At 42.9% G+C, this 24,937-nt stretch overlaps 2 protein-coding genes across 3 annotated transcripts in view; one reads left to right on the top strand and one right to left on the bottom strand.

Moving 5' to 3' along the window:
* The window catches only part of SLC25A20 (solute carrier family 25 member 20), a 30,686-nt gene extending 19,246 nt beyond the window's left edge, over positions 1 to 11,440 (bottom strand). The window contains exons 1-2 of the mRNA XM_042451156.1: positions 11,242 to 11,440; positions 2,241 to 2,333 (exon numbers count right to left, since the gene is read on the bottom strand). Of these exons, the coding sequence (XP_042307090.1) occupies positions 2,241 to 2,333; positions 11,242 to 11,358 (210 nt within the window). The 5' untranslated portion in view covers positions 11,359 to 11,440. The remainder of the gene's footprint in view (positions 1 to 2,240; positions 2,334 to 11,241) is intronic.
* Positions 11,441 to 20,451: 9,011 nt separating this feature from the next.
* ARIH2 (ariadne RBR E3 ubiquitin protein ligase 2) overlaps positions 20,452 to 24,937 on the top strand; it is a 48,012-nt gene continuing 43,526 nt past the window's right edge. For both annotated transcript variants that reach the window (XM_042455943.1, XM_042455945.1), the window contains exon 1: positions 20,452 to 20,644. The gene's annotated coding sequence lies outside the window, so the exon portion shown is untranslated. The remainder of the gene's footprint in view (positions 20,645 to 24,937) is intronic.

The raw sequence follows: 24,937 nt of genomic DNA, 5'->3' as shown, positions 1-24,937 counted from the left end.
TCCCAGTTAAGTGTTTATATCAAAAGGGCTGTATCGCCCTTAAGGAAATATTCTGGGAGGTTGCTAGTGAGGTGCAGAGGACCAAGGCCAGAGCCACTGATTTTATTTTCCATCCCTTTGTCTCTCATTTTCTCCTTCTTACCTCCCTAAGACTCTTTCCCTTCTCCTCCTGCTGACCTCTCCCCCACCACACCAACCAAATATTATTTGAAGTTTCCCACAGGTCCATGGAAGGGATGGGTAGGAGGAGAATTGGGGTATGTGCCCAACTTTGGATCTCTTAAATATGCATAAGAATGAACAGCATTCTGTTTGCTCAGAAGCACAGGAAACTGCAGGGCATGTACTAAAATTAAGCTATTATTCAAATCTTTGCAAACAATTTGGGAAAACAAGTAATCCAAAGACTCTCTATAGTTCCCTCCTCAGAAAACAGTATCACACACATTATGTTGAATATGCACTTATAGTCTACATAAGTGCACTCTGATTGTTGTAAAAACATGTCTACGTGCATTCATACCCAGTTTGAATGTTTGTGCTACAATTCAATTTAGTCCAGGGTCATTTATTTATTTATTCCATTTATATTTACATTTATACATTCCATTTATATGTATGCTCTACATTGGGCTAACTTTGTACCAAGTCTGGAAACTCCAACTGGTTCAGAATATGGCAGATAGATTGATTACAGGTACATCCAAGGAGTGAACACATCACACCAATCTTAAAATCATTCCACTGGCTGCCAATTAGTTTCCAGGCAAAGTACAAAGTGTTGGTTATTACATTTAAAGCCCTACATGGTTTGGGTCCAGGTTACCTACAGGATCGCCTTCTCCCATACAATCTGCCCTGTACACTCAGGTCCTCTGGGAAATGTTTGCTCCAACTGGCCAGGACTAGACTGGCAGTGGTTTCCCAAAGGACTTTTTAAATGACTTTTTCATCTGCCCCCAGACTGTTGTGGAATGACCTGCCAAGGAGTTACGATAGCTGAAAATGCTGACAGCATTTAAAACAGCATTAAAGAAATACCTCTTGCGGCAGACATACCTAGTCCATTTTAAATCATGATTTTTTAATCGGTATATTTCAAAGAATGTATTATATAAGTGTATTTTAATGGTTTTATAGCATTGTATTTTAACTATTTGTATTTTAACATGTTTTTACCCTGCCTCGAGTTTGAGGAGAGGCAGGAAAGAAATAAAATTTACTATTATTATTGCTTATTATATCCCACTTTTCTTCAGCAAGGCAGCTTACAAGTTAAAAACAAGGTAATACAGATCAACTCCAACTCTACATGTGTTGAATGAAAATATCATTGTGTAAAAACTGATTAGTATGTGGTAACGTTATGTAACCTTATTAAATGGAATCTGTTCCAAGATCATAAGTACCGTACAACCCTTTTGAGCCCCAATCCTAGCCCAATCTCTTGCCCTGCAGAGAAACTCAGTTAAAATACTTCCAAGACATAGCCATTCCAGCTCTGTTTAACACCTCCAAAAAAGGAGACTCTACCACTCTGAGGCAGACTGTTCCACTGTTAAACAGTTCTTACTGTCAAGAGGTCCTTTCCAATGTTTAGGTAGAATCTCTCTCCTTGTAATTTGAATCCATTGGTTCACGTCCTCGAACAATGGTTCCCAAACTTTGGTCTTCAAGGGGAGTTTAGACTTCATCTCCCAGAAGCCCTAAACATCAACCAAATTGGCTGGGACTTCAGGGAGCCAAAGTCCAAAACAGTTGGCGGACCACTGCTTGGGAATCACTGTCCTAGACTGCAGAACAAGCAGAAAACAAGAGATCAAATATTTAAAGATGACTAACATATCACCTTTCAATCTTCTCTTTTCCAAGCTATACGTATCCAACTCCCTAAGCTATTCCTTATAGGGCTTGGTTTCCAGTCTTATGATCGTCTTGATCGCCCACTTCTGGACACATCCCAGGTTGGTGCAAGACACACTGGAGAAATAGTCCATTTTGAAACTGCTTTAAGTGCCTTGACAAGGAGTTGGACAATTGCCCTTACTCTTATAGCCTGATAGTTCAAAATTATGTATTTGAAAATTTGGGAAGAGAACTATCTAAACTGACAAGCATTTACTAATCTCAAGAGAGATATTCTCACACAAATCCATTCAATAATAATAATAATAATAATAATAATAATAATAGAGAAAGTGACTCCTCTGTCAGGGATAACAAATAATCTGTCACAATACCTCTCTCACGAGAGTTTTCTTGAAGCAATCAAAAGTTCCAGAGTAAAGGAGAGCCTGTCCTGACGAAGGGGCTGGTTGAGTCTGTAGCCTAACCTGCCAACAAACAGAAAGAAAGGCAGTGAATGCAAAATATCTCTATCATATTAGAAGACTTGATTTTATTATGAAATTGCTTTCAGATGGATAGCCAATTACACAGCCCATAGTTCTAGTTCCCTCATACATTATCTCATAAAAACACATTTCATTTTTCTGTCTTCATTCTCACCTCTTACCTGAGAAAATGGAGCAGCGTAGAAAGAAGAAAAAGAGAGAACAGTTTACCTGTTTAGCTGAAACTTAGGTTCAAAACACACTGCAGAAATAATGCAGTTTGAGATCGCTTTATCTGCCCTGGCTCAATGCTAGGGAATTCTGTCAGAGAGCTCTGGTACTACAGTAACTAATGGGACAAATTTTAACTTGTATGTTGAGTTTTATCTAATGTTGTGAGCTGCCTTGATCCTACGGGAAAGGCAGCATATAAATAAATCTTTATTATTATTATTATTATTATTATTAAACTACAATTCCCAGGATTCCCTAGCATGAGCCAGGGCAGTTAAAGCGGTATCAAACTGGATTATTTCTCCAGTGTTTTGGACCTTAATTATAAAGCTGGAAAAGACCTATAGCAGAGGTGGACAATCTGTGGCCCATCATAGAGCTGGAAGGGACCTCAGGGGGCATCTAGCCAGTGCCGGATCTCCAGCTAAACCATTCCCAGCAGGTCACTGTCCAGCCTCTTTTTGAAGACATCCAGGAGACCCCACCACCTCTCTAGGCAAGTGGTTCCATTGGCAAACTGATCTCACTTCTAATGTTCATTCAAAATCTACCATACTGTAACTTTAAACCATTACACCTGGTTCTACTCCTGAGTCAGCAGAGAACAGGCCTACCCCCCTCCTCTCCTTGACAGTCCTTGGGGTATATTGAGAGTGCAATCATGTCACCTTTCAGTCTTCTCTTCACCAAGCTAACCATGACCAGCTCCTTCATTCTTTCCTCAGTTTTGTTCTCCACACTTCTTATCATCCTCACCACCCTTCTCTGAAACTGCTCCAACGTGTCTGTATCCTCTTAAAATGAGGCACCCAGAACTGAACACAAGACTTCAGATGGATTTCAACAGCTTTCCTGAAATCCATGGTCTGTGCTCCTCCTTGTCAAGATGAGCCCAGAAACTGCTGACAATATTGGCTAAAACTTACACCTGGCATCTGGTTAGGGATTAAGAGCCCAGAATGATTTAATTTTGGATTTGGCAGCCAGCCTGGCCTATGTTACTTAGACCTGGGCAGATGAACTAATAGAAGCTGATTTCTAATGGTCAACTAGGAGGAGTTATAGTAGTTTATTGTTCTACCATTTCTCACTAGATGGATTGGTCTCTCAATAGCCTTTCTGTCTAGTGAAGGGCCAGATCCAAGTGCTTCCACCTTAATGTTGGGTCATCAATACAGATTAGACATTCCACTGATATACAAAACATCCTGAGACACAACAGTGTTTCCACCTAAGTAGATGGAATGGCCCAGAATTGTAATGAGAATCCCCAGGATGGATGTCTTGAGGGATTTCAGTATCTTCAGTAACATAATATCTCTGTTTTCTTTATGTGTTCTTATATAACCACCTCGATTGTATCAGAGAGGCTGGATATAAATTAAAAATTATTACTATATTACAGTCCCCCAAAGGCCTCTGATACCCACTGACACTACCTTGTGAATTTTTTTTATCACATTATACAATCACCCCTGTTTATCCACAGACTCAAAGACTTGTCAGGCTTTATGGTATTGTTAAGACTCTTTGAGGTTTTTGCTGCAACCAATTAATATGGCTACCTCCCTGGAAATAACTATGAGAGTCAATTGAGGCCCAGAAAACCAGTTTATTAGGATTTAACCTTGACTATAACTGCATTCCTGTATAAGGATGTTCACTGATTTATAACACTGTTCATATACAGTTGTATCCACAGATTCTTTATCCATGGATTCAACCATCCATGGCTTGAAAATATTCTATATAAATTCCAAAAAGCAAACCTTGATTTTTCCATTTTGTATAATGGACATTATTTTACGATGCCATTGTTTTTAATGGGACTTGAGAATTCACAGATTTATATATCCATGGGGGAAGGGTTTCCTGGAAACAAACCCCAGCAGATACCAAGGCCTCCTGTACATCAATACTCACCAATGTGATTTCAAAAGCAGATTAGATAAATGTATGGAGGGTGAGGCTACGAATGACCCTCCCTCCATCCACCATCATCCACAGGGAGAGAAAGGCAACCCAGCTCCATCAGGGCTTGCCTGAAAGAAGAGCCCTCCCCTACATCCACCATCATCCAGAGGGAGAATAAGGCAAGCCAACTCCATCGGGGCTTGCCTGAAAGCCCTCTCTCCATCCACCATTGAGAGGGAGAGGAGGACAGGCCAGCTCCATCGGGCCTAATCAGAGTAAGAAGAAGGGCCCTCCCTCCAGTCCATCTGCCATGGTCCAGGCCTCAGAGGGAGAGAAGATCTGCTGGGCTTTTCCCCTTCCCCACTGCCATTCCCTTCTCCTTTTGTGTCTTGTCTCTTTAGATTGTAAGCCTGAGGGCAGAGAAATGTCTAATTAACAATTTGTAAGCCGCTTTGATAGCCTTTTGGCTGAAGAGTGGGGTATAAATTATTATTATTATTAGTCTTGTGAGATTTAGGCCTGGTACATACCTCTTTGAAGGTCCAGGCTGGCGGTGGCGGTTTCTCCGCCAGAGGGAAGCCACAGCTGCCAAACCGTGTGGCTTCCTGCCAGCAGAAAAAGAACTTGCAAAAAGCGGGTTCTTTCTACACTGCAGTGGTGGCGTAACAAATGTGCCACAGTGCACCACTGGTGCACTAGTTACGCAAGCAGCGTGCGGATACCGCGCTGTGCTTTCATAACAATGGCAGCACCCATGTTTACAGGGCACTGCCATTTTAACGCCCTCGTCATGTGCTAGGGTTGAAGGGCATGTGGAAGCACCACCCCGAGGTAACCCTAGCATGTCACCATGACACCGCAAAGAGCCAGTATGTACCTAGCCTTATATCATCATATACAGAGAGAGAGAGAGAGAGAGAAATACTATTAATGCCTCTGCTAGTCTACTTTAAACCTATTGCCCAGCAGAGTTATTCTGAGTAGTGAGGAGCTTATTGGGATCAGGCTTAGAGAGGTCAGGACTGGAATCCTTGGTTACCAGTTGTAATACATTCAATAGGAGGAGAATATATTTGAGGAGAAAGTCATTCATGTTCGCTCAGGACTTGAAACTATAGTTATGGAAGAGTCTGAAGATGTTTTTCATCTGGTTAGTTTTCCTGAGCTCAGTTTCAACTATTGCAGTCTAATAATGTGGACAAAATGTTTCAGTCATACCATCCCACCACATGTAAGCTTGACCCTTGCCCATCTTGGCTGATAAGGTGAGATGAACTGATTGCCTGGATCAAAGGAATGGTAAATGCTCATATCAGGGGGAAGTGCCTCCTGCCTTGGAAGTGTGCCCACTCCTGAAGAGGGCCTCCTTTGACCCAGAAGTATGTGAGAACTAGTGCATGTTCATGAATATCCCGTTTAGGCAAGGTGCTTGAGTATGTGGCAGGTGGGCAGCTTCAGAGGTTCTTGGAGTAAACATTATCTGGACCCAATCCAATCTGATTTCAGAACAGGATCAAGTACTGAGAGAACCTCGGTTGCCCTTGCTGTTGATCTATTTCAAAGATAGAGAGAATGCCATCCTGTTGTTCTTCCTGGATTTCTTGATGGCTTTTGATACCATTAATCACGGTCTTCTACAGGACCAACTCTGTTGAACGGGACTGGGAAACGCTATTGTTACAGTTGTTCCATGCCTTTCTGTGAGACCAGTTCCAGACAGTGGCATTGGGGTACTCCCGTTCAGCCCATGACCATTGTGCTATGGGATACAACATGGTTTAATTGTCATATGAAGCTCCTGGGTGAAATCATGAGGTGTTTTTGGGCTGGGTGCCATCAGTATGCTGATGACACACAGCTCTACTTCTCCTTGCTACCAGAGTTAGGTGGGCTGTGTAGATGCTGGTACAGTAACTTGATGCTATGATGGATTAGATGAAGGCCAATGAAGGGGCATTAATTCGAAGCTAGGACCCAATAAATAGGAAGAAGCAATAGCAAGTACATTTCCATACCGCTTACCAATGTACTAAGTGTAAGAAGGCCAATAAACTGAAGTTCCCATCTGACCAAAATGGTCCATATGACCAGAGTCTGTGGAATTGGGGTTCTTGAATCTGGACTAGACAGGATACATGCCCTATATTCACTCTCCCAATGGTGGGGGTATGTGGCTTCCTCTGGGAGGTCCAGATGGATACTGGCGGCCAAGGTGGATACTATGACTTGGAGTTTGGGGGACCAGCTTCAATTCATCCACCAATTTCCTAGAGATTTTCTATAAACAGATCACATAGCCACAGTAGTCCATGCAGTGGTAAAACCACATCAGACTACTCTATGTGGGGCTGCCCCTGAAAATGATACAGAAGTTGCAACTAGTGCAAAATACAGCACTTACATCACTGACCAAAACACCACAGAGAAACCACACTGTTTTTGAAGGAACTGCACAAACAGCCAACATGCTTCTGATCTGAATTCAAGATGCTGGTGATACTATTTAATGCCCTAAATGGCTTGGGATGTTGATACTTGAAAGAGCATATCTCTCTCTCTCTCTGCAAGTATCTATCTATCCATCTATCTATGCATGCCCAGGAATGGAGGTCTGTTGGAAGGACCTCTGTTTCCCACTAGTGGAACATTACATTGTGGAAGGACATGTGAGAGGGCCTTCTTAGCTGTGGCATTCTTACTATCAAATGCCCTCTCTTCAAAAGCCCAATTGGCACCAAGAGTAGTGTCATTCAGGTACCAAGGCAAAACATTTCTTTTAGTTAAAACCTTGGTAGCCTAACTGATGTTATCTAAACTGTTCTTGTTGTGTGCCTACAAGTTGCTTCTGACTATGGCAACCCTATCATTGGGTTTTCTTGGAAAGATTTGTTCGGAGGGAATTTGCCTTCTCCTGCCTCTGAGGCTGGGAGAATGTGACTTATCCCAGGCAATTTGAACCCTGGCCTCCTGAGTCATAGTCCAGCACTCAAATATACCACAGTGCTTCTTTTTCTAAATTAGCACATATGAAATGGTTTTAAATCATTTTAAACAGTTTAAAATGGTTTTTAAATTGTCTTGTTTTAAGTGTTAAATGGTTTAATACGCTTATAGTTTTTAAACATTGTTATTTTTAAACTGTTCTTAATTGCTTTATTGTATGCCACCCTGAGATCCTCAGATATAGGACAGTATGTAGATATTTTAATAAATAATTTCATATCACTGCTTTACTACTCTATTCAAAGAATGCTGGTCACAACAGGCTTGATCCAGTATAGCTCTTGCTTTCTTATGTAATTCATCTGACCAGATAATGGCTGACAAATTCAACTGTTACCATTGATTGTTCTATTGTTCAATACTCTCTAATGGTAAGACAAAACTATTCAGTTTACAGTCCTCCAAACACAGTAATTTTATATACTGTGATCAAACCAACATACCAAAACCTCAAGTCCTCCAAATCTCATCTGTCCCTTGAGAACAGAATGCTATCCTCTCTTCACCTAATTATTAACAGACACAACCAATAAGGGCAAAGATCATTGTCTACCAGGAAGAAACAACTTCTTGCTTATCCAGTTCAAGTACAGTAAAAGGTGCATCGGGAGCCATGAACATTCAAAAAAAGGGTTTTCACAGAGGTCACATATTTGCAAGGAGGAACAGAACATTATCAGTTGTTTACCACAGGCCAATGGCAAGGCACCATTGCATGACTCTGCAAACAGAAATAGATAAAACAAGTTCTGCAGTATTAATTCAAATTCTAAACAAAGAAAAACTGGCTTTGCAAATGAAAACTTATTTGCATATATTTGCTTAGCTTACACAACAAGTTGCTCTGCTTCTGTTGGTCTCAAGGAAGAACAGGGAGCTACTCCTCCAGCAAACTCAGGGCTGAAGGCATAGTTTTCGTCCTAAATGAGATGGGCTGAGCTGCAGTGTGTGGTGTTAGTCATCATGCAATTACCCTCATGACTGAATGGGGGTTCGAACCTTGGTCTTTCCCTTCTTCTACCTTTAGTGATCTCACCCAGCACAAACTGCACACATTCAAAGGCTATTTAGAGCCCCAAGGGATAGATCCCTGCTTCTTAAAAAGAGCAAGACAGCTTTAAAAAAAATTCAGATTCTGAAATGTATGCGTGTCCCTTCAAGTTGCCTGTCAACTTATGGTGACACCATGAATTTCATAGTGTTTCCTTAAGCAAGGAATACTCAAAGGTGGTTTAGCCTGTTCGTTCCTCTGAAATATACTCTACAGCTCCTGGTATTTGTTGGCAGTCTTCCATCTAACTACTAATCAATGCCAGTCCTACTTAGCTTCCAAGATCAGATGGGATCTGTGCCCAATACCAAATTATCCATTTGAGCAGACCTTATGCAGATTCATTACGAGAATGACAATGTGTCTCTTTGCATACAGTGGACCTTTGGTATTAATTGGGGTTTGCTTCCAGGATATCAAAATCAATGAATGCTCAAGCACCATTAAATACAATGGTATGGTAAAATTGTGTCCCTTACATAAAATAGCAAAATCAGGGTTTACTTTTTGAAATTTACATCATTTAAAAAAATATTTTAAAGCCATGGATGGTTGAATCCATGGATACAGAGGGCCAAATGTTGTCCGACGGGGAGATTACTATGCTCAAAAGTGATGTGGCCATGTGCTCCAGTAAGCCATCAGCACTCACAGAAAGTGTTGAGCTGGAAAGGAAATTTAAGAAAAAGAATAATGTTTTAAAATGACAACAGAAACACAGAGAAACAAAACCCTTTATTCATCAAAGCCCTCTTTCTAAAGTTAGTAACTGCTTAGGTTCCAAAACCCCATGGAGTGTCTTCTGTCCTCAAAACCCCTTTGTAACAACCTTCAGTTTCACCTTAGGGGCCATGTCATCCATCTACTAGTTCCTCATTCCTGAGACAGTTTTTACTTATCTAGAATTGGCCTGTAGATATAAGTGTAGGTAAGGATGAGACAGCAACACAATACCAAAATGCAGGGTAATCCAGGTGCCCCCCCCCCCGAAAACTTGTGTGTAGTGACTTTATAAGCAATTTACTACCCTGTGCTACTTTTCACCTTACTTATGGGAAAGCAATGAGTGTAGGGGTAGTTGTGGTAAAGGAGGATCATGCAAAGAAGTCTATTTTACATGCTCAGAACCTGCTTTCCTGCCTACATAAGAGTAACCCAGTTCTCCTTTTGAGCAAAGTGGTATATCAGGATTGGGCAACGTCTGGCCCTGCAGATCTTGTTGGCCTGCTACTCCACATCCTACGTAGCCTGGGTTTTTGTGCTGCACACCGTAAATCTGAGTAAAAACTGAGAAAGAAATTGAAGTGGGGTACTCATACATTCAAATCCTGGCTCGGCCATGTAAACTCACTGGGTGATTTTGGGCAAGTCACATTCTCTCAGCTTCAGAGGATGGCAATGGCAACCTCCCTCTGAAGAAACTTGCCAAGGAAACTCCATGATAAGTTCGCCTTGTTGTTCCTGTTGCTGTTTTGTTTCTTCAAAGAGGTTTACCATTGCTATCCTCTGAGGCAGAAAGTTGCCATAAGTTGGAAACAACGAGACGCCAAACAACAACAACAACAACAACTTTACAGAGAGAGGCCTATTTTGGATATTCTGTGATGCCCATGCTCACCCATTGGAAAGCCTGTTCTTGTCTGTGGCACCAAAAGCAACATGGGCTGCATCTACACAACAGAATTAATCCAGTTCGACAACACTTTAACTGCCATGGCTCCATGCTAGGGGATCCTGGGGCCTGTAGTTTTGTGAAAGACATTTAGCCTTCTCTGTCAGAAAGAGCTCTGGTGCCACAACAAACTACAATTCCCAGAATTCCCTAGCACATGGCTCAGGGGATCTGACAGCATCTTTGAGACTAAGTCCCAAAACACACTGCAGAAATAATCCAGTTCGAGACCCAGCTTTAACTGCCCTGGCTCAATGCTATTAGGGAATCCTGGGAACTGTAGTTTTGTGAGAGACATTTAAGCCTTCTCTGTCAGAAAGAGATCGTTTTAATGATTTTAACTGTATTTTATTATTGTAATGTCAGAATTTATTACATTGATTTGTTTTTAAGGAGGGAGGGGATGGTGGTATTTACTTTATTATATTGTATGGAATTTAATTAATTAATTAATTAAACTAAGTAATTTGTATTCGCTTGTCATTATTTTGTTGTTGGTGGAGGGGTGGTGGGGACTGTCTAATTCATTATTCTGTTGGGTTACGTATATCGGTGCTATTTATTTTTATTTCTTTTATTTTAACCTGCCTCGATCCGTAGGGCAAGGCAGGCTAAAAATAACAATTATTATTATTATTATTATTATTATTATTATTAATTGTTGTAAGCCACCTCGATCTTATTGGAGAGGTGGAGCAGAAATATTTATTATTATTATTATTATTATTATTAATATTAATATATTGTTGTTGTTGAGCCCTGATGCCACAACAAACTTCAATTCCCAGGATTCCCTAAGAGCACTCAGCCAGGGCAGTTAAAGCGGCCTCGAACTGGATTATTCCTGCAATGTGTTTCGGACCTGAGTCTGAAAGGAGCTGCCTGCAAGACCCCTTGCCCTTCATAGCCTTTGAATATACAGACACCATTGATTCCACGCGCCAAGGCAGTTCTTTTGGCCCTCCTCGCTTCCCGTCCGTCCAGACCGCGCAGAGCACCCTGGGAATTGTAGTCCTATCGGTCCCCCCTCTCACCTTGATGGTGTCCAAGGGGTGTCCCACAAAAACCAGGCAGACTCCCCCGAAACCCCCGGCGAAAAAGTTCTTGAGGGGGCTGATGGGAGGCTGGGAGGGCTTCGGCTGTTCCGCCATGGCTGCGGCTGCTGCTCCTGAAGCGAGGCCGCTCTGTCTCTCCGCCCCTATGGCCACTGCGAGCGCCCTTTGGCCTCCTTTCCTAAGAGTCCAAAGGGAGGCATAGAGTCAGTCCTCCCAGATGCCTAGAAGGACCCACTTTGTCCTTCTTCCGCCTCCAGCCCATAGAGATAGGAAAATTATAGACTGCTCGCTGAAGGATTAATGCAGTCTGACACTTTATTAATTATATTTATTCTTTATTAATTATAAACACACATAAAGACATATTTGAAACAAAACAACAACAACAACAACAAATTAAATTTTGTCATTAAAAAATCTATCAACAGACTTCCATAATACCTAATCAATAATCACAATAATATATTATTTATCAATAATAATGATTTATTATATATAACTTATTATTATCTATCAATAATATAATTTATTATATAATCAAGAATGATAATTCTCACTTGTACATTCTACAATATATTTGAAACATTTGTTATTACGTTTGTTTTTGTCCCAAAATAACCAACAAGAAACTTTCACTTCATAAAAATGTCTCATATTCAATAACGGTTTGTTGTACCTTCAAGTTTGGCGCCACTTTAACTGCCATGGCTCAGTGCTGTGGAATTCTGGGAACTGTAGTTTTTGTGAGATATTTAGGCTCCTCTGTCAGAGAGCTCTGGTGCCACAATAAACTACAGGTGGTTTTTGAGTGCCTTTATCTCTTTTAATTGTATTCTGTTTTTAAACAAATGATCTGTTTTAATGTTGAAATAGATTAATTCCATTTTACTTTTGTTAAAAAAAATGATAGAAGATTTGATTAATTGATTTTGCAACTATTTGCCCAAGATGTTCTTTGCTTGCAGACCCCATCAACTTTTACCCTGGTTATGTTTGCTAGAGCTGAAGAAAGTTTCAGTTCAGTAAGATCTGGAAGGACACATCGACCCAAGTCCTAGTGTAGACAGTGCTGGACTTGATGGATATCTGATCTAACTTTGCATTAAACAGCTTCTTCTCTTTTTCTTGTGTTCCTTATGCTGAAATCAATCTGTTGCAAGACTTTGTTATTTATGCTTCAAAACAGCCTGTTCTGGAAATAACAACTGGATTCATGCATTAGAGTTGGCTTGAGACCATCTTCCACCTATGCAATGAATATATCTTCTGGCAGTGAAAATGGTTGTTAAAGACAAGTCAGGAAAATGGTAAGTAGAAGCAGTTTGGATCCAATCCCGAAAGAGCTGCCTGAAGTGACAAAGAAGTTGGTGTACACAAACAAGCCTCTTCCCTTACCATTCTGTATACAGAAACTCACTGAACCGGCAACTGAACCTTATATCAGCACCGATGACAGGACAGTGTCCTTGACTGCTCTGGAAGGCAGCCAACTAGCTTAAGGGGCACAAGGCAGACATAGATCAGTCTTCCAGTTTCCACCTCTTCTGTTCACTTACCATTCGCCTTAGGCCTGCTTGTTGCTAGTCAAAGAAATATCAGAATACAACATCAATGAATGCAGCAACATACACATTCAGAAAGGTTTTTCACAACGGCACTGTCTGTAAAAAGTTGGGAGAAGGTAAGTGAGCTAGGCAGCAAGCTTGCAAAAAGCAAGCATCACAACTACCATGACAGCATACCCTGCAACTGTCTCACTCTGGCCCAGACAGTCCTAATTAATCCTCTGTCATCCCACTTTTCTGCTGTTTTTAAAATGTTTTTCCCTCCTCTGCCATTTCCATTTTTGCCTCCATCTGCGTTGCATAAATAATGCAGTTTGACACTGCCGTAGCTCAACGATATGGAATACTGTAATGGGATTTGTATTTTGGGGAGAGATTTAGCTTTTCCTCTCAGAGAGTTTTGGTGCCCCACCAAACTACAAATCCCACATTTCTACAGCATTGAGCCATGGCAGTTAAAGTGGTGTCAAACTGTTTTATTTATTAAATCTACAGCGCTATATAAATAAAGCATAATAATAATAATAATTTCTGCAGATGCAGGTGTAGCCTTTGTCTTCAGCTTATTTCATTAGAGGCAAACTGAGGGCCCAAACAGACAGACCAAAAAAGAGCTGCTTCGGGTCACTTTGGAGGTATGCTGTTTTAATTATGCATGTGTCCTAAGAGGCTGGAAGCTGCTCTTTGGTGCAGCTTCTGGCCTCTTAAGATGTGTGTGTCATTTAAATTATAGCATACCTCCAAAGTGACCCGAAGCAGCTTTGTTCTGGCCTGTCTGTTTGGGCCCTGAGTTCAATATGCAAAAAGAGTCTGCACTTAATTAACTCAGTACAAAAGAGAGGAAATGAAGAGGCAGAATATTGCCCTTCCCAGTAAGCTTAGGCAAAAGCAGGCCGCTGCAGCCTCTGCTAGCTTATGCATTTTTTCCCATTAATAATTTTTGCCATCTTGGCCACACAAGTCTTGCTTTTCATCTCTGAAATACTGGAAGATATGAGACAGTGGCACAAGAGGATGGAAACACTGCGGCTGTATGTTTACATGCACATGTACATCAGAGAAGCAACCAAGCAGTGTTCTTGCCCCTTCTTCCAGTGTTTATCACTTCAGGTGGCTATTATTTATTATTGCATGTGTTAATTTGTTTTATTAATATGCCTACTTTCTACTGACCTGGGACCCAAGATGACTTAAGAAAGGATAAAAACAAGATTTTTTTCTAAATAAAAAGCCTTGATAACAATAAAGATAAAACAAAGTTTTAACTCTACCGCTCTGCCTCGTGATCGGCCAGTCGTAACAGGACTCCTGTATTTTTAGTAACTATTGCAAGGATTTAAGTAATTCTCTAAAAGATTCTAGATTGAACATTGGCCTCTTTGCAGCCTACAATGTTATTAAGATATAATTTCTCCTCATTCCTGTACCATTCTCCTGTCGAAACGATATGCAAAGCAGCTTGCACCAAAAAAAAAAAAAACAAAAAAAAAAACCTACACCGTTAGTACAAACTGATTGGAAAGAGATGTATTTCTCACTACAGGGACATCCCTCTCAGTTGAAACAGTATCTGCTGTTTGGAAGAACGCTTCCTGGAAATCTACTGAAATCAGAGAAACCAGATGGGGCCTTGCCCACACACAGATGCTTTCTGCTTTTACCAGCTGCCAATGCAAATGGGATAAGATAAACTGTAGAACAGGAATTGGGAAATCTCACAGCTGCGAAACATGTTCCTAGAATAATAGAGTTGGAAGAGATCCAAAGGGCCATCCAGTCCAACCGCCTATCATGAAGGAATACAACGAAAGCATCCCGACAGGTGGCCATTTATCTTCTGTTTAAAAACCTCCAAAGGTTTTTAACCTCCACTGTCAAATAGCTCTTACTATCAGGAAGTTCCTCCTAATGTTTAGGTGGAAACTCTTTTCCTGTATTTTGAATCCATTGCACCTTGTCCTAGTCTCTGGAGCTGCGGAAAATAAACTTGCTCAATCTTCCATGTGAATCCCTTCAGATATTTAAACAGGGCTATCATGTCACCTCTTAGCCTTTTCTTCCCCAGAATAAATACACTCAGCTCCCTCACTCTCTCCTCGTAGACCCTGGTTTTCAGACCTTTCACCATTTTTGTCACCCTCCTCTGGACATGCTCTTTGAAAAAACATTGGGAAAATCTGGTCTCTTAACAAGCAGAAAAATTTAATTGAAAATAATAATTGTAAGCCGCTCTGATAGCCTTTAGGGCTGAAGGGCAGGGTATAAATATCATAAATAAATAAAAAAGAGGAAGAGGAGTTTCTGAGCATGTAAAGAGTGCTTTTCATTTGCTACTGTATCACCATCTAGACACTTCACACATCTCTGTTGCTAAGATGTGAAGTCTTTAGGTCTTGTGGTCTCCAATTTGAGGATTGGCCTTTTTCCTCCCTCTCTCCCTGTTTGATCTTTAACCTTGGATTTACTGAAGGATTATCTCATTGGTCTTTTCCTGTGGTGTAATGGTTCGTTTGAGTGTTGGCCTACAACTCTGAAGACCAGGGTTTGATTCCCAGCTCAGCCATTAAACCCAGTGGATGACCTTGGGCAAGTCACACACTCTCAGCCTCAGAGGGTGGCCATGGCAACCCCCCTCTGAAGAAACTTGCCAAGAAAACCCCATGATAGGGTCACCATTAAGTCAGAAACAACTTGAAGGCACACAATAACAATAAACACTTCCTACTCAGTGCTAGGCTACACTTTCAGCTTTAATGCAGATTTGCTACATCATTGTGACATTCAGCTGTTTTATTATTATTTCCCAGTGGAGCCACTATGCTGTTACTATATGATGCAAAGAGAGGGAGATGTTAATAGTTCAGTTGTTCCAGTGCTAAAAATATTTGGTAATCAAATACTGGAGCTAAGCCCTGGCTAAAATGAAAGTAGGCATCGCTAACAAAAGAGGACTCAAATTTGCATGAAAATTGCACACATTAATGTAAATAATGTAAATACACAGCTGTAAATTGAATTTATTACTATAATTTAAACAGACAATGTAGTTCACCATAAGAGAGTAGACTGCAGCCAGGTGACCTATGTACCTCCTCAGTCTACTATCCAAGTGTTAACTGTTAATAGGCAACTTTTGGGCTCAGCTGCTCTCCTTGTATACGTACGTGTGTGTTTAATCTTCTGGAGGGACTAAGAGGCACCAGATCTGGTCTACAATGACTGACATCAGCTCTCTTGTAATTCACAGGGTTTTTTCCCTTCCTCATCTGACTTGGAGATGTAAGCATTGAGAAGAGCAGGTATACTATGAGTGACCTGCAGACACACATAAACCAATCTGTCAATTTTAATTTTCTCAATAAAAGTTCAGGCTATAATAATTTTTTTAGCTTCAAGATGCTACAAGAGTCCTTTTTTTTAACCGAGACTAAGCGTTTGACTGTATAGATCATGAAAAGCTATGGAATGCACTCAAAGACATGGGGGTGCCACTACATCTGATAATCCTAATGAGGAATCTGTACCAAGAACAAGAGGCCACCATCAGGAAATAATCTGAAGAAACAGAGGCAAAGGGGTCAGGCAAGGCTGCATCCTGTCACCCTACAGGGACGTAGCCGGGGGGGGGGGTTCTTGGGGTCTGGACCCCGCCTTCCATTAGAAAAATGAATGGTGTGTGCTGCTGCGCTGCCGTACCCAAGCCTCATTATAATGGTGGCACTTAGTCTGGACACCCCCCCCTTCCTAAAATCCTGGCTACGTCCCTGCATCCTATTTGTTCAACTTACATGCTGAAAACTTCATAAGAAGAGCAGAGTTAGACTCAGAAGGAGGAGGAGTGAAGATAGGAGGAAGAAACATCAACAACCTAAGATAGTGGATTACACCACAATATTGGTGGAAAGCAATATTCAAGTCAGTGTGTTTTGGATCCTGGTGATACACCTGGGTAGAGGGTTGGACTGGATGGCCCTTGTTGTCTATTGCAACTCTGATTCTATGATTCTAAGATGCTTTAATTCTGAAAACAAGATTCCCTAAACAGAGGCTGTTAGCCTCTGCCACATACATTTCCCTACCTGATCGTCCATGTGTGCCATCAGTGCAAATTGATCACCCAGGTTCACCCAAATGAGACTTTCTATGGCTAAGTGAAGATTTGAACCCTGGGCTCCAGAGTCCTAGTCCAACACTCAAACAACTACATCGCACTAGCTGTCTGTTATAAATGTTGCCTGTTTAATAAATCGATTACACCCTCCACTCACTGATGTGATTATTGGTTCTGTATTCTAAAGAACCAGCCTCATTTGGTGCAAGAGATGTTTGTTGCTGTTCGCTCATGGCAACCCTGTGGATCGATGAGACATCTCAAAGGCTCCCTGTGCTTCACTGCTCTGCTCAGGTCCTGCAGATTCAGGACCACAACCTTCCTGACTGAGGCTAGCCATCTAGCATGTACACCCCACCAAACTCGAGTAAGTGTGTATAAGACCGCATCTCTAAGATTTAAACAAAATGCTTTGTGCAGGATTAAGCAACCTGTCCTGAAGTCATCCTCTACCCAGACTCTGTGGTCAAGATAAATGGTTCAAAGTATGGATGTGGTGATAGGTTTGAACACATGGAAACATGAACACACTCCAAACAGAATATTAATTTCAAGCTAAATTGGGAATGGGGACCATGTGACCCTCCAGATGTTGTCTGGACTTCAGATTCCAGCAGCCCTTAGCCAGCATAACCAATGTTGAAGAACGCTGGGACCAGCAGTCCAACTTCTAGAGGTCCACCTGTTTGCCACTTCAGTCTAAACTGTACACAGTAAACCTGTGGAAATGTGCAGTGTTGTTAACATTCATAATTTGCTTTGAAAAGAAGAATTCAAACTGTCTGGAGAAAGGAATTTTGAATCTCTTTTATAGTACAAATTTTGTTTTAGATGGCATTCTGAACACTTTATTAACTACAAGAGGAAGACAGAGAACAGTACAATGCAGAAGGGTGTTGTGATGACACTAGTTGTCTCTATTTTTTGAATAAATCATCTGCTGATTGTTTCCAGGCTGCTGTTTGAATTAACCTGGAAGAGTGCGCTGGAACGAATGATGAAAACGACTCATGAATAACCTTCCTCCATCTAGTGGCAAGACTGAGCAGTATATGTTTTGCTTATCAACACAGATGAACAAAAGATGTCTACATCTTCAACAGTAAAAATGCCAGATTTTGTGTCGCCTAGTTATGTGCGCACCACAGTACTTCTAGCTTGTTGAATGACTGGTGACCACAGAGTTACAGAAGGGACAGGCAAAACCAATGCATAAAAAAAGGTGACCTTTTTGACTGTGGTAGATGAAAGCTGAAGTAAGAGAGTGTTGTAGTGGAAATCACTGGAAGACCATTGTAACAAGGAGGCTTAGGTACCAGGTGCAAGTTCTTCCCATTATATCTATCCCTTAGCATATTTCTTTCAGAAACTGCTGTGCTTTTACTTGGCTGGCTTTGCTCATAGCCTTGGCAGCTGAGCATGTTTATCCTTGATACGGCCTTGGCATAAAAGGAGGGATTTCTACTAGACATCTGCCAAGGCAAATCCCAAATGATAAGAGCTAGGGACGGTCATTCTGTTATCATTGTAATAAAGGTAGTTGAGATGAATAGACAAAACATGGGTATAATTAATTAGGTGCACTTGTCCTGGGAGTGGGAAAGTATCACATAGCCCAGGGTGGCTTTTGGCATATAAAAACCTCTGAAGAATTGCTCCATGAGAGCTCAGTGCAGAACAGGACAGCTAGTCTGGGTGCTACACATCAATGGTGTGGCATATCTCTTCTTGTTAAGGTTTATCGCTTTCACGCATGTATCATCAACAGGTCAGTTTTAGGTCTGAAACATCAAAAAAGCAGAGCTTAGAGGGTGGGAGACTTTTTGAAATGTAACCCCCAAAGATCCCCCGTTAGCACCATTGCTAGCTTCCCCATTGCAATGATGAAGGGAGAATTCTAGCCCACAAAAGTAACTTTTCTAAGCTCTGGCTCAGGAGCTAGCTCAATACCACATAATCAAAGCAAAACAACAACAAAAAAGGGGGGGGAGAGTTTTTGCAACAACTTATAAGACAACAGGTTTATTGTAGCATTCTCTATTAGCATGCAGAATGAGTAGGAAGAAAGTGAGAAGGGGCAGAATAGGTCCTGGTGGCAATGAAAGTTCCTTTGAATGTTGAGGTGGAATCTCTTTCCCTGTACTGTAGTTTGCAACCATTGCTCCATGTCCTAGTCTCTGGAGCAGCAGAAAACAGGCTTGCTCCTTCTTCCATGTGACACCATCCTTCCAAATATGTACACATGACTATCATCATGTCACTCACCTCTTAACCTTCTCTTCTCCAGGCTAAACATCCCCAGCTCCCTCAGCTGCTTCTCATACAGCATGGTTTCAAGGCCTAGGAAAACAACTCCCTTCAAATTCAACAACATTTGGAGGGCACCAGGTTGGGAAGACAGCTATCAGCATTTCCTTTGGATATGTTTCTAGCAGGTGTTGAGTAGTTCCCACATTTTCCCCTGCAGGGTCTTCTGGGCCTTGAACAGCTGAGTGATAAATGGGGACTGAGCGGATGGCCCTTTATTGATCTTGCAGCTAAAATAGGAAGACTACCTACTCTCCCCCCCCCCCCCCCCCCCCCCCCCAATAATATTTGTTGAGAGGGATGTTTTAGGTAAAGGCAATTGATTTCAGTATAACGGTCACAGTAAAACATTTCTGGCAAATGGTCTCTTGAGGTCTGTGGATCTTGCAAGACTAAGAATAGCTCACAACAACCCCCTGCATTTGTGCCTTGAAGTGATTTTTGGCTTATGGTGACCCTAAGGCAACGCTGTCACAGTTTCCTTGGCAGGTCTCTTCAGAGGGAGCTTGCCACAGGCTGAGAGGGTGTGACTCCTTGCCCAGGTTGACCCAGTGGGGTTTACATGGCCGGACCAAAAGAGTGGCATTCACACAGTTGTATGTGTACATTGTTGTTGTTGTTTTGATTCTGACTTATGGCAACCCATGCGGACGGATCTCTTCCACAGGCCTTTCCTGAACAGTAAACCCGGCCACCAACAAACTGCATTGTCCCTTTGAGCATACTCTGGGCTCCTGGAATTGTCCTTTGGATACGACAATGTTGTTTATTTTGATGCATGTTTTAACAGTTAATTGTTTAATTTGATGTTTTAAGGGGAGGGTGGGAACTATTTGGGTCATGAGCGCTGCCTGTATCTTTTAACCTGTCAGTTTTATTATTATTATTATTATCATCATTATTACTTCTTGGCCAGATGTGTTCAGAGGGGGTTTGCCATGGCCTTCCTCTGAGGCTGAGAGAGTGTGACTTCTTGCCCAAGGCCACCCAGTGGGTTTCCAAGACAGGGCCAGGAATGTTCCTTTCCCTCTCTGTTATTATCCCCCTCCGCGACTTCGCAAATGGTTCATTCCAAACTCTTGTTCCCCCTCCCTCCTGAGCGCAATGGTTCACTCCAAGCGCCTCTGGCCCCGCCCCTTTCCCTCTCCTACGTCACTCTAAGCGCTCAGGGCTGGCCCGTCCCTTGCGGGGAGGCGGAAGTGACGCCACCCCCGCGGAGGCCGCGGCTTCCGGTGCGCAGGCCAGAGTGGCCCGGCTAGAGATGGAGGCGCTTGTCTCCTGCTCCTGCTCCTCTTCGGCGGGGAGGTGATTCCGTTCTCCCTGGAACCGTCGCCTCTTCTTCCGACCTCGCTTCCTCCTCCTCCTCCTCTTGGGACAGAAGGGACCGCGGCCATCGCAGGTGAGCCAAAGCCGGGCCTTGTTTACATGGCAGCCCCGGGAGGAGGAGGAGGAGGAGGGGGAGGCTTCCTCGCTGGAGGGGCAGGGAATAGCCATGGCTATAGCATTCACGCTCCTGTGCTGCTTCATGGTGGATTGAGCCTTCTCTTCCAGGCTGTAAGGCCCTCGCCCCCAACAAGCCGGGGACTCCCTTTACGACCTCGAAAGGATGGGAGGCCGAGTGGGCCTTGGAGCCCTGCCTGGGGCTGGCTGCAGGGCCAGAGAGGCTGCCACTGGCAGGGGCGCCTGGGCTCAGAGGCACGGCAGGAGGGGGCTGGGCGGGGGCCCTTCTTGGGTCTCCTCAAGAGAAGGCCAGCAGCAGGAGAGAAGCTTCTGACTCTTTGGGTCTAAAGAAAGCAGGGAGGAGGGAAGGGGATGGCCTTTGTCCCTTCATGGCAGGACGCGGCTGGATTGTATCCTCCTCATCTCCATTCCTGTAGCTGCATCCATTGCTCTGGGTCCTGATCTCTGGAGCAGCAGGAAACAAGCTTGCTCCCTCCTCAATACGTCCTTCCAAATGTAATGGTCTGGTTAATTGTGGATGTTGAGAAGCTGGAGCATGTCCAGAAGAGGGCAACCAAAATGGTGAAAGGTCTGGAAACTATGCCCTATGAGGAACAACTTAGAGAGCTAGGGATGTTTAGCCTGGAGAAGAGAAGGTTAATTGGTGATATGATAGCCCTGTTTAAATAGAAGGGATGTCATATTCAGGAGGGGGCAAGCTTGTTTTCTGCTGCGCCAGAGAACAGGACCCGGAGCAATGGATGCAAGCTGCAGGAAAAGAGATTCCATCTAAACATTAGGGGGGACTTCCTGACAGTAAGGGCTGTTTGACAGTGAAACACACTCCTTCCTTGGATTGTAGTGGAGTCTCCTTCCCTGGAGGTCTTTAAACAGAGGCTGGATGGACAGTGTCACTCACAGAGGGTGCTTTGGTTGTGAGTTCCTGCATGGCAGAATGAGGTTGGACTTGATGGCCCTTATGGTCTCTTCCAATGCTATGATTCACTTCCCATGGTGTCTTACCTGCAGTCAGCCACGGTCTGAAAATATTACAGTTGTCCCACTCCTGCAATTTCAGTTTCTGCAGTTTCAGTTACCCGCTGACCACACACATTAGAGTCATACAAGCCATAGTATTCCCTATTACCATGAGAGCTGGACAGTGAAGAAAACAGATAGGAAGAAGATCAACTCATTTGGGATGTGGTGCTGGGGAAGAGTGCTGAGGATACCATTGACAGCCAACAAGATAAATAAATGGGTCCTTGAGCAGATCAAGCCAGAATCTCCCTAGAAGCCAAGATGATGAAACTGAGGCTGTCGTACTTTATCCCAGACCTGGGACAACTACCAAGAAAGAACAAAGGAGAAAGTGCAAAAGGAAGATTACTGCTCAACATAAAGAAAACAAAAATAATGACCACCGAAAACCATCACAAGTTCAGCCGAGACAATGAGGACATAGAAATAGTAAAAGAGTTCTCATTCCTGGGATCAAATATTGATCGGAGTGGGGACTGCAATCAAGAAATCAGATGAAGATTAAGAATGGGAAGCACAACTAGAGAAGATCCTAAAATGCAAACTGAGTACAAAAGTTAGAATCATGCAAGCCATTGTATTCCCAATTACTGTGTATGGATGCTAGAACTGGACAGTTAAGGCAGAAGATAGGAAGAAAATCAATTCATTTGAGATGTGATGCTGGAGAAGAGTGCTAAGGATCCCAAAGACAGCAAAAAAAAAAAAAAAAAAGGGGGGGGGGGGGTCTTAGATCAGGTCAGGCAGAAATCTCCCTGGAAGCCAAGATGACAAAACTGAGGCTTTGGCCACATGATGAGAAGGAAGGGCTCATTGGAAAAGACAATAATGCTGGGAAATGTGGAGGGAAGTAGGAAGAGAGGAAGGCCACATGCCAGATGGATGGACTCTATTAAAGAGATCACAGGTATGAGTTTTGCAGGAACTGAGCAGAGCAGTGAAGGACTGGGGGCTTTGAAGAGGTTTCATCTGTAGGGTCACCCTGGGCTGAGATTGACTTGAGAGTGGTTAATAACAACAACAAATAAGGTTTGGTACTAGAGGGCAGAAGAAGGAGAGGAAGACCACATGTCCAGATGGATTGACTGAATTGGGGGATATGGGCATGGGATTGCAGGAACTACGCAGGACAGTGGAGGATAGGGATTCTTGGAGGTGTCCCATCCACAGGGTTGCCATGAGTCGAGGTCCACTCAACAAGCAGATTACTATAACAACTCTCCGCAGTTTTAGGTTCCCAGTGGGGGGTCTTGGAAAGTATCTCCATGGAAAAGGGTGTACTGCTATAGACAAAGGCGGGATACAGACCGCCGCTTTGCGGCGCTCCCCCGCCGCCGCCATTTGCTCTGTGCGGGAGCCGCAGCAGCCAAACCGCGCGACTCCCGCGCGGAGCAAAAAAGAAGCTCCATTTCGGAGCTTCTTTCTGCGGCGCATCTATGATGTCGCGAGGCGCCGCAGGCGCATTCGCGACGTCATAAGTGCCGCGACACGTCTGGACGCTATGCGTCCAGTACGTAAAGATGGCGGTACCCATGTGGAAGGGGCGCCGCCATCTTGTACGTACTGTATGCGGAAGCACCGCCCCTTCCTAACCCTAGTACGTATACAATACGTACTTTATGGCGGTGTGTATCCCGCCAAAGTATACTTAATGCGAAAGATTCATTACCACAAGTGCTGAGGAGGGCTTCCAGCTTAGATAGCATTACAGTAGGGATTAGACCAATTCAACAGCTAAATGCCTCCTCTGTGTTCAGAGGTAGCTTGCTTGCCCCAGGTTACCAGATGTGAGGGGAGCAGAGATCACAGAAGGTGCCTAGTTTAATCCCCTACATTTCCAGGTAAGAATAGGAAATAATATTTCCAGAAACCCTGGAGAACAGCAGCCTCTCAGTGTACACAATATTAGCTATTTAAAGAGATCTTGTAGTACCTTTGAGATTAACTGACACAGAGAAGCTGGGAGCATGAACTTTGGTAGACCTAACTCTTTTTCCTCAGATGCATTTGGTGGAGTGGAAAGCCCAGGGACAGGCCTACGTATGCCATTAATGTGTGAGAATGTCGGTTCAAAATAAAAATCCTTGGTGTATGGTTTTGAATTTGAATTCACCTTCTCACACATTAATGGCATACTGTATATGGGTCTGCCCCTGGGCAATAGCAATAGTAAGGCAGTGATGCAAAGGAATCTTGTAGCAGTGAGACTAACTGAAAGAGAGAAGCTGGGAGTTTGAGCTTTCCTAAATCTGAGCCTACTTTCTCAAATTTATGTTTATCATGCATTAGTTGCATGGGGGGAAATAGCGAGATACAAGTCAAATGATTGACTGATTGAGAGAGCAATGTAGGTGGAGATAGTACTCTGAAGTGTGCCTTACTCGAAGGTGTGGGGGGCGGAATTCAGTGTTAGCCATGTTAGTCTGGAAAATTAATGTGCAAAAGGGATCTTGTAGCACCTTGAGAGAAGGGTCACTATTACACTGCACTTTTATACTGCGCCCTTTCCTGGAACTTGAGGGTCTAAAAACTATGGTGCACACACTGGTAACCTCACGGCTTGACTTCTGCAATGCGCTCTACATAGGGCTGCCCTTGCACCTAGTCTGGAAAACCTTAATTCAGATATGGCATCCAGATTAGTCGCCGGGAGATTTAGGGGTGACCATATAACACCTATATTAAAATCTCTACACTGACTGTCTCTTAGCTTCCATGCACAGTACAAGGTGTTGGTTATAACCTTTAAAGTCCTTCATGGCTTGGATCCAGCTTACTTACAGGATCGCCTTCTCCCATACAATCCGCCCCACACACTGAGATCCTCTGGTAAAAACTTACTGCAGCCAGCAAAAACAAGGCTTGCGGAGAGGACCTTTTCTTCTGCCACTCCCAAGTTAAGGAATAGCCTGCCAGAGGAGATCCAACATATTGTCAGTCTTGACTGCTTTAAAAAGGAGGTCAAGATGTATCTCTTCCGGCAGGCTTTCCCAGACTAGCCTCTTAGTGGCCTCCCATCAATTGCCCCTCAATTGTCCCTGCTTAGTTTATAATTAAAATGTATTTTTATTGTGGATAGGAGGGTTTATGGGTTATGATGTTTTACTGTATTTTAATGTTTTATTATTGTTAGACACTTCGATCTGCTTGGAGAAGCAGAATATAAATAAACCTATTATTATTATTGCACTGCTATTCCACTCTAACTGCC

Source organism: Sceloporus undulatus, chromosome 2 (genome assembly GCF_019175285.1).
Source record: "Sceloporus undulatus isolate JIND9_A2432 ecotype Alabama chromosome 2, SceUnd_v1.1, whole genome shotgun sequence".
Lineage (NCBI taxonomy): Eukaryota > Metazoa > Chordata > Lepidosauria > Squamata > Phrynosomatidae > Sceloporus > Sceloporus undulatus.
Note: the sequence above shows the minus strand (reverse complement) of the source record. Positions and strands in the feature narration are given on the sequence as shown.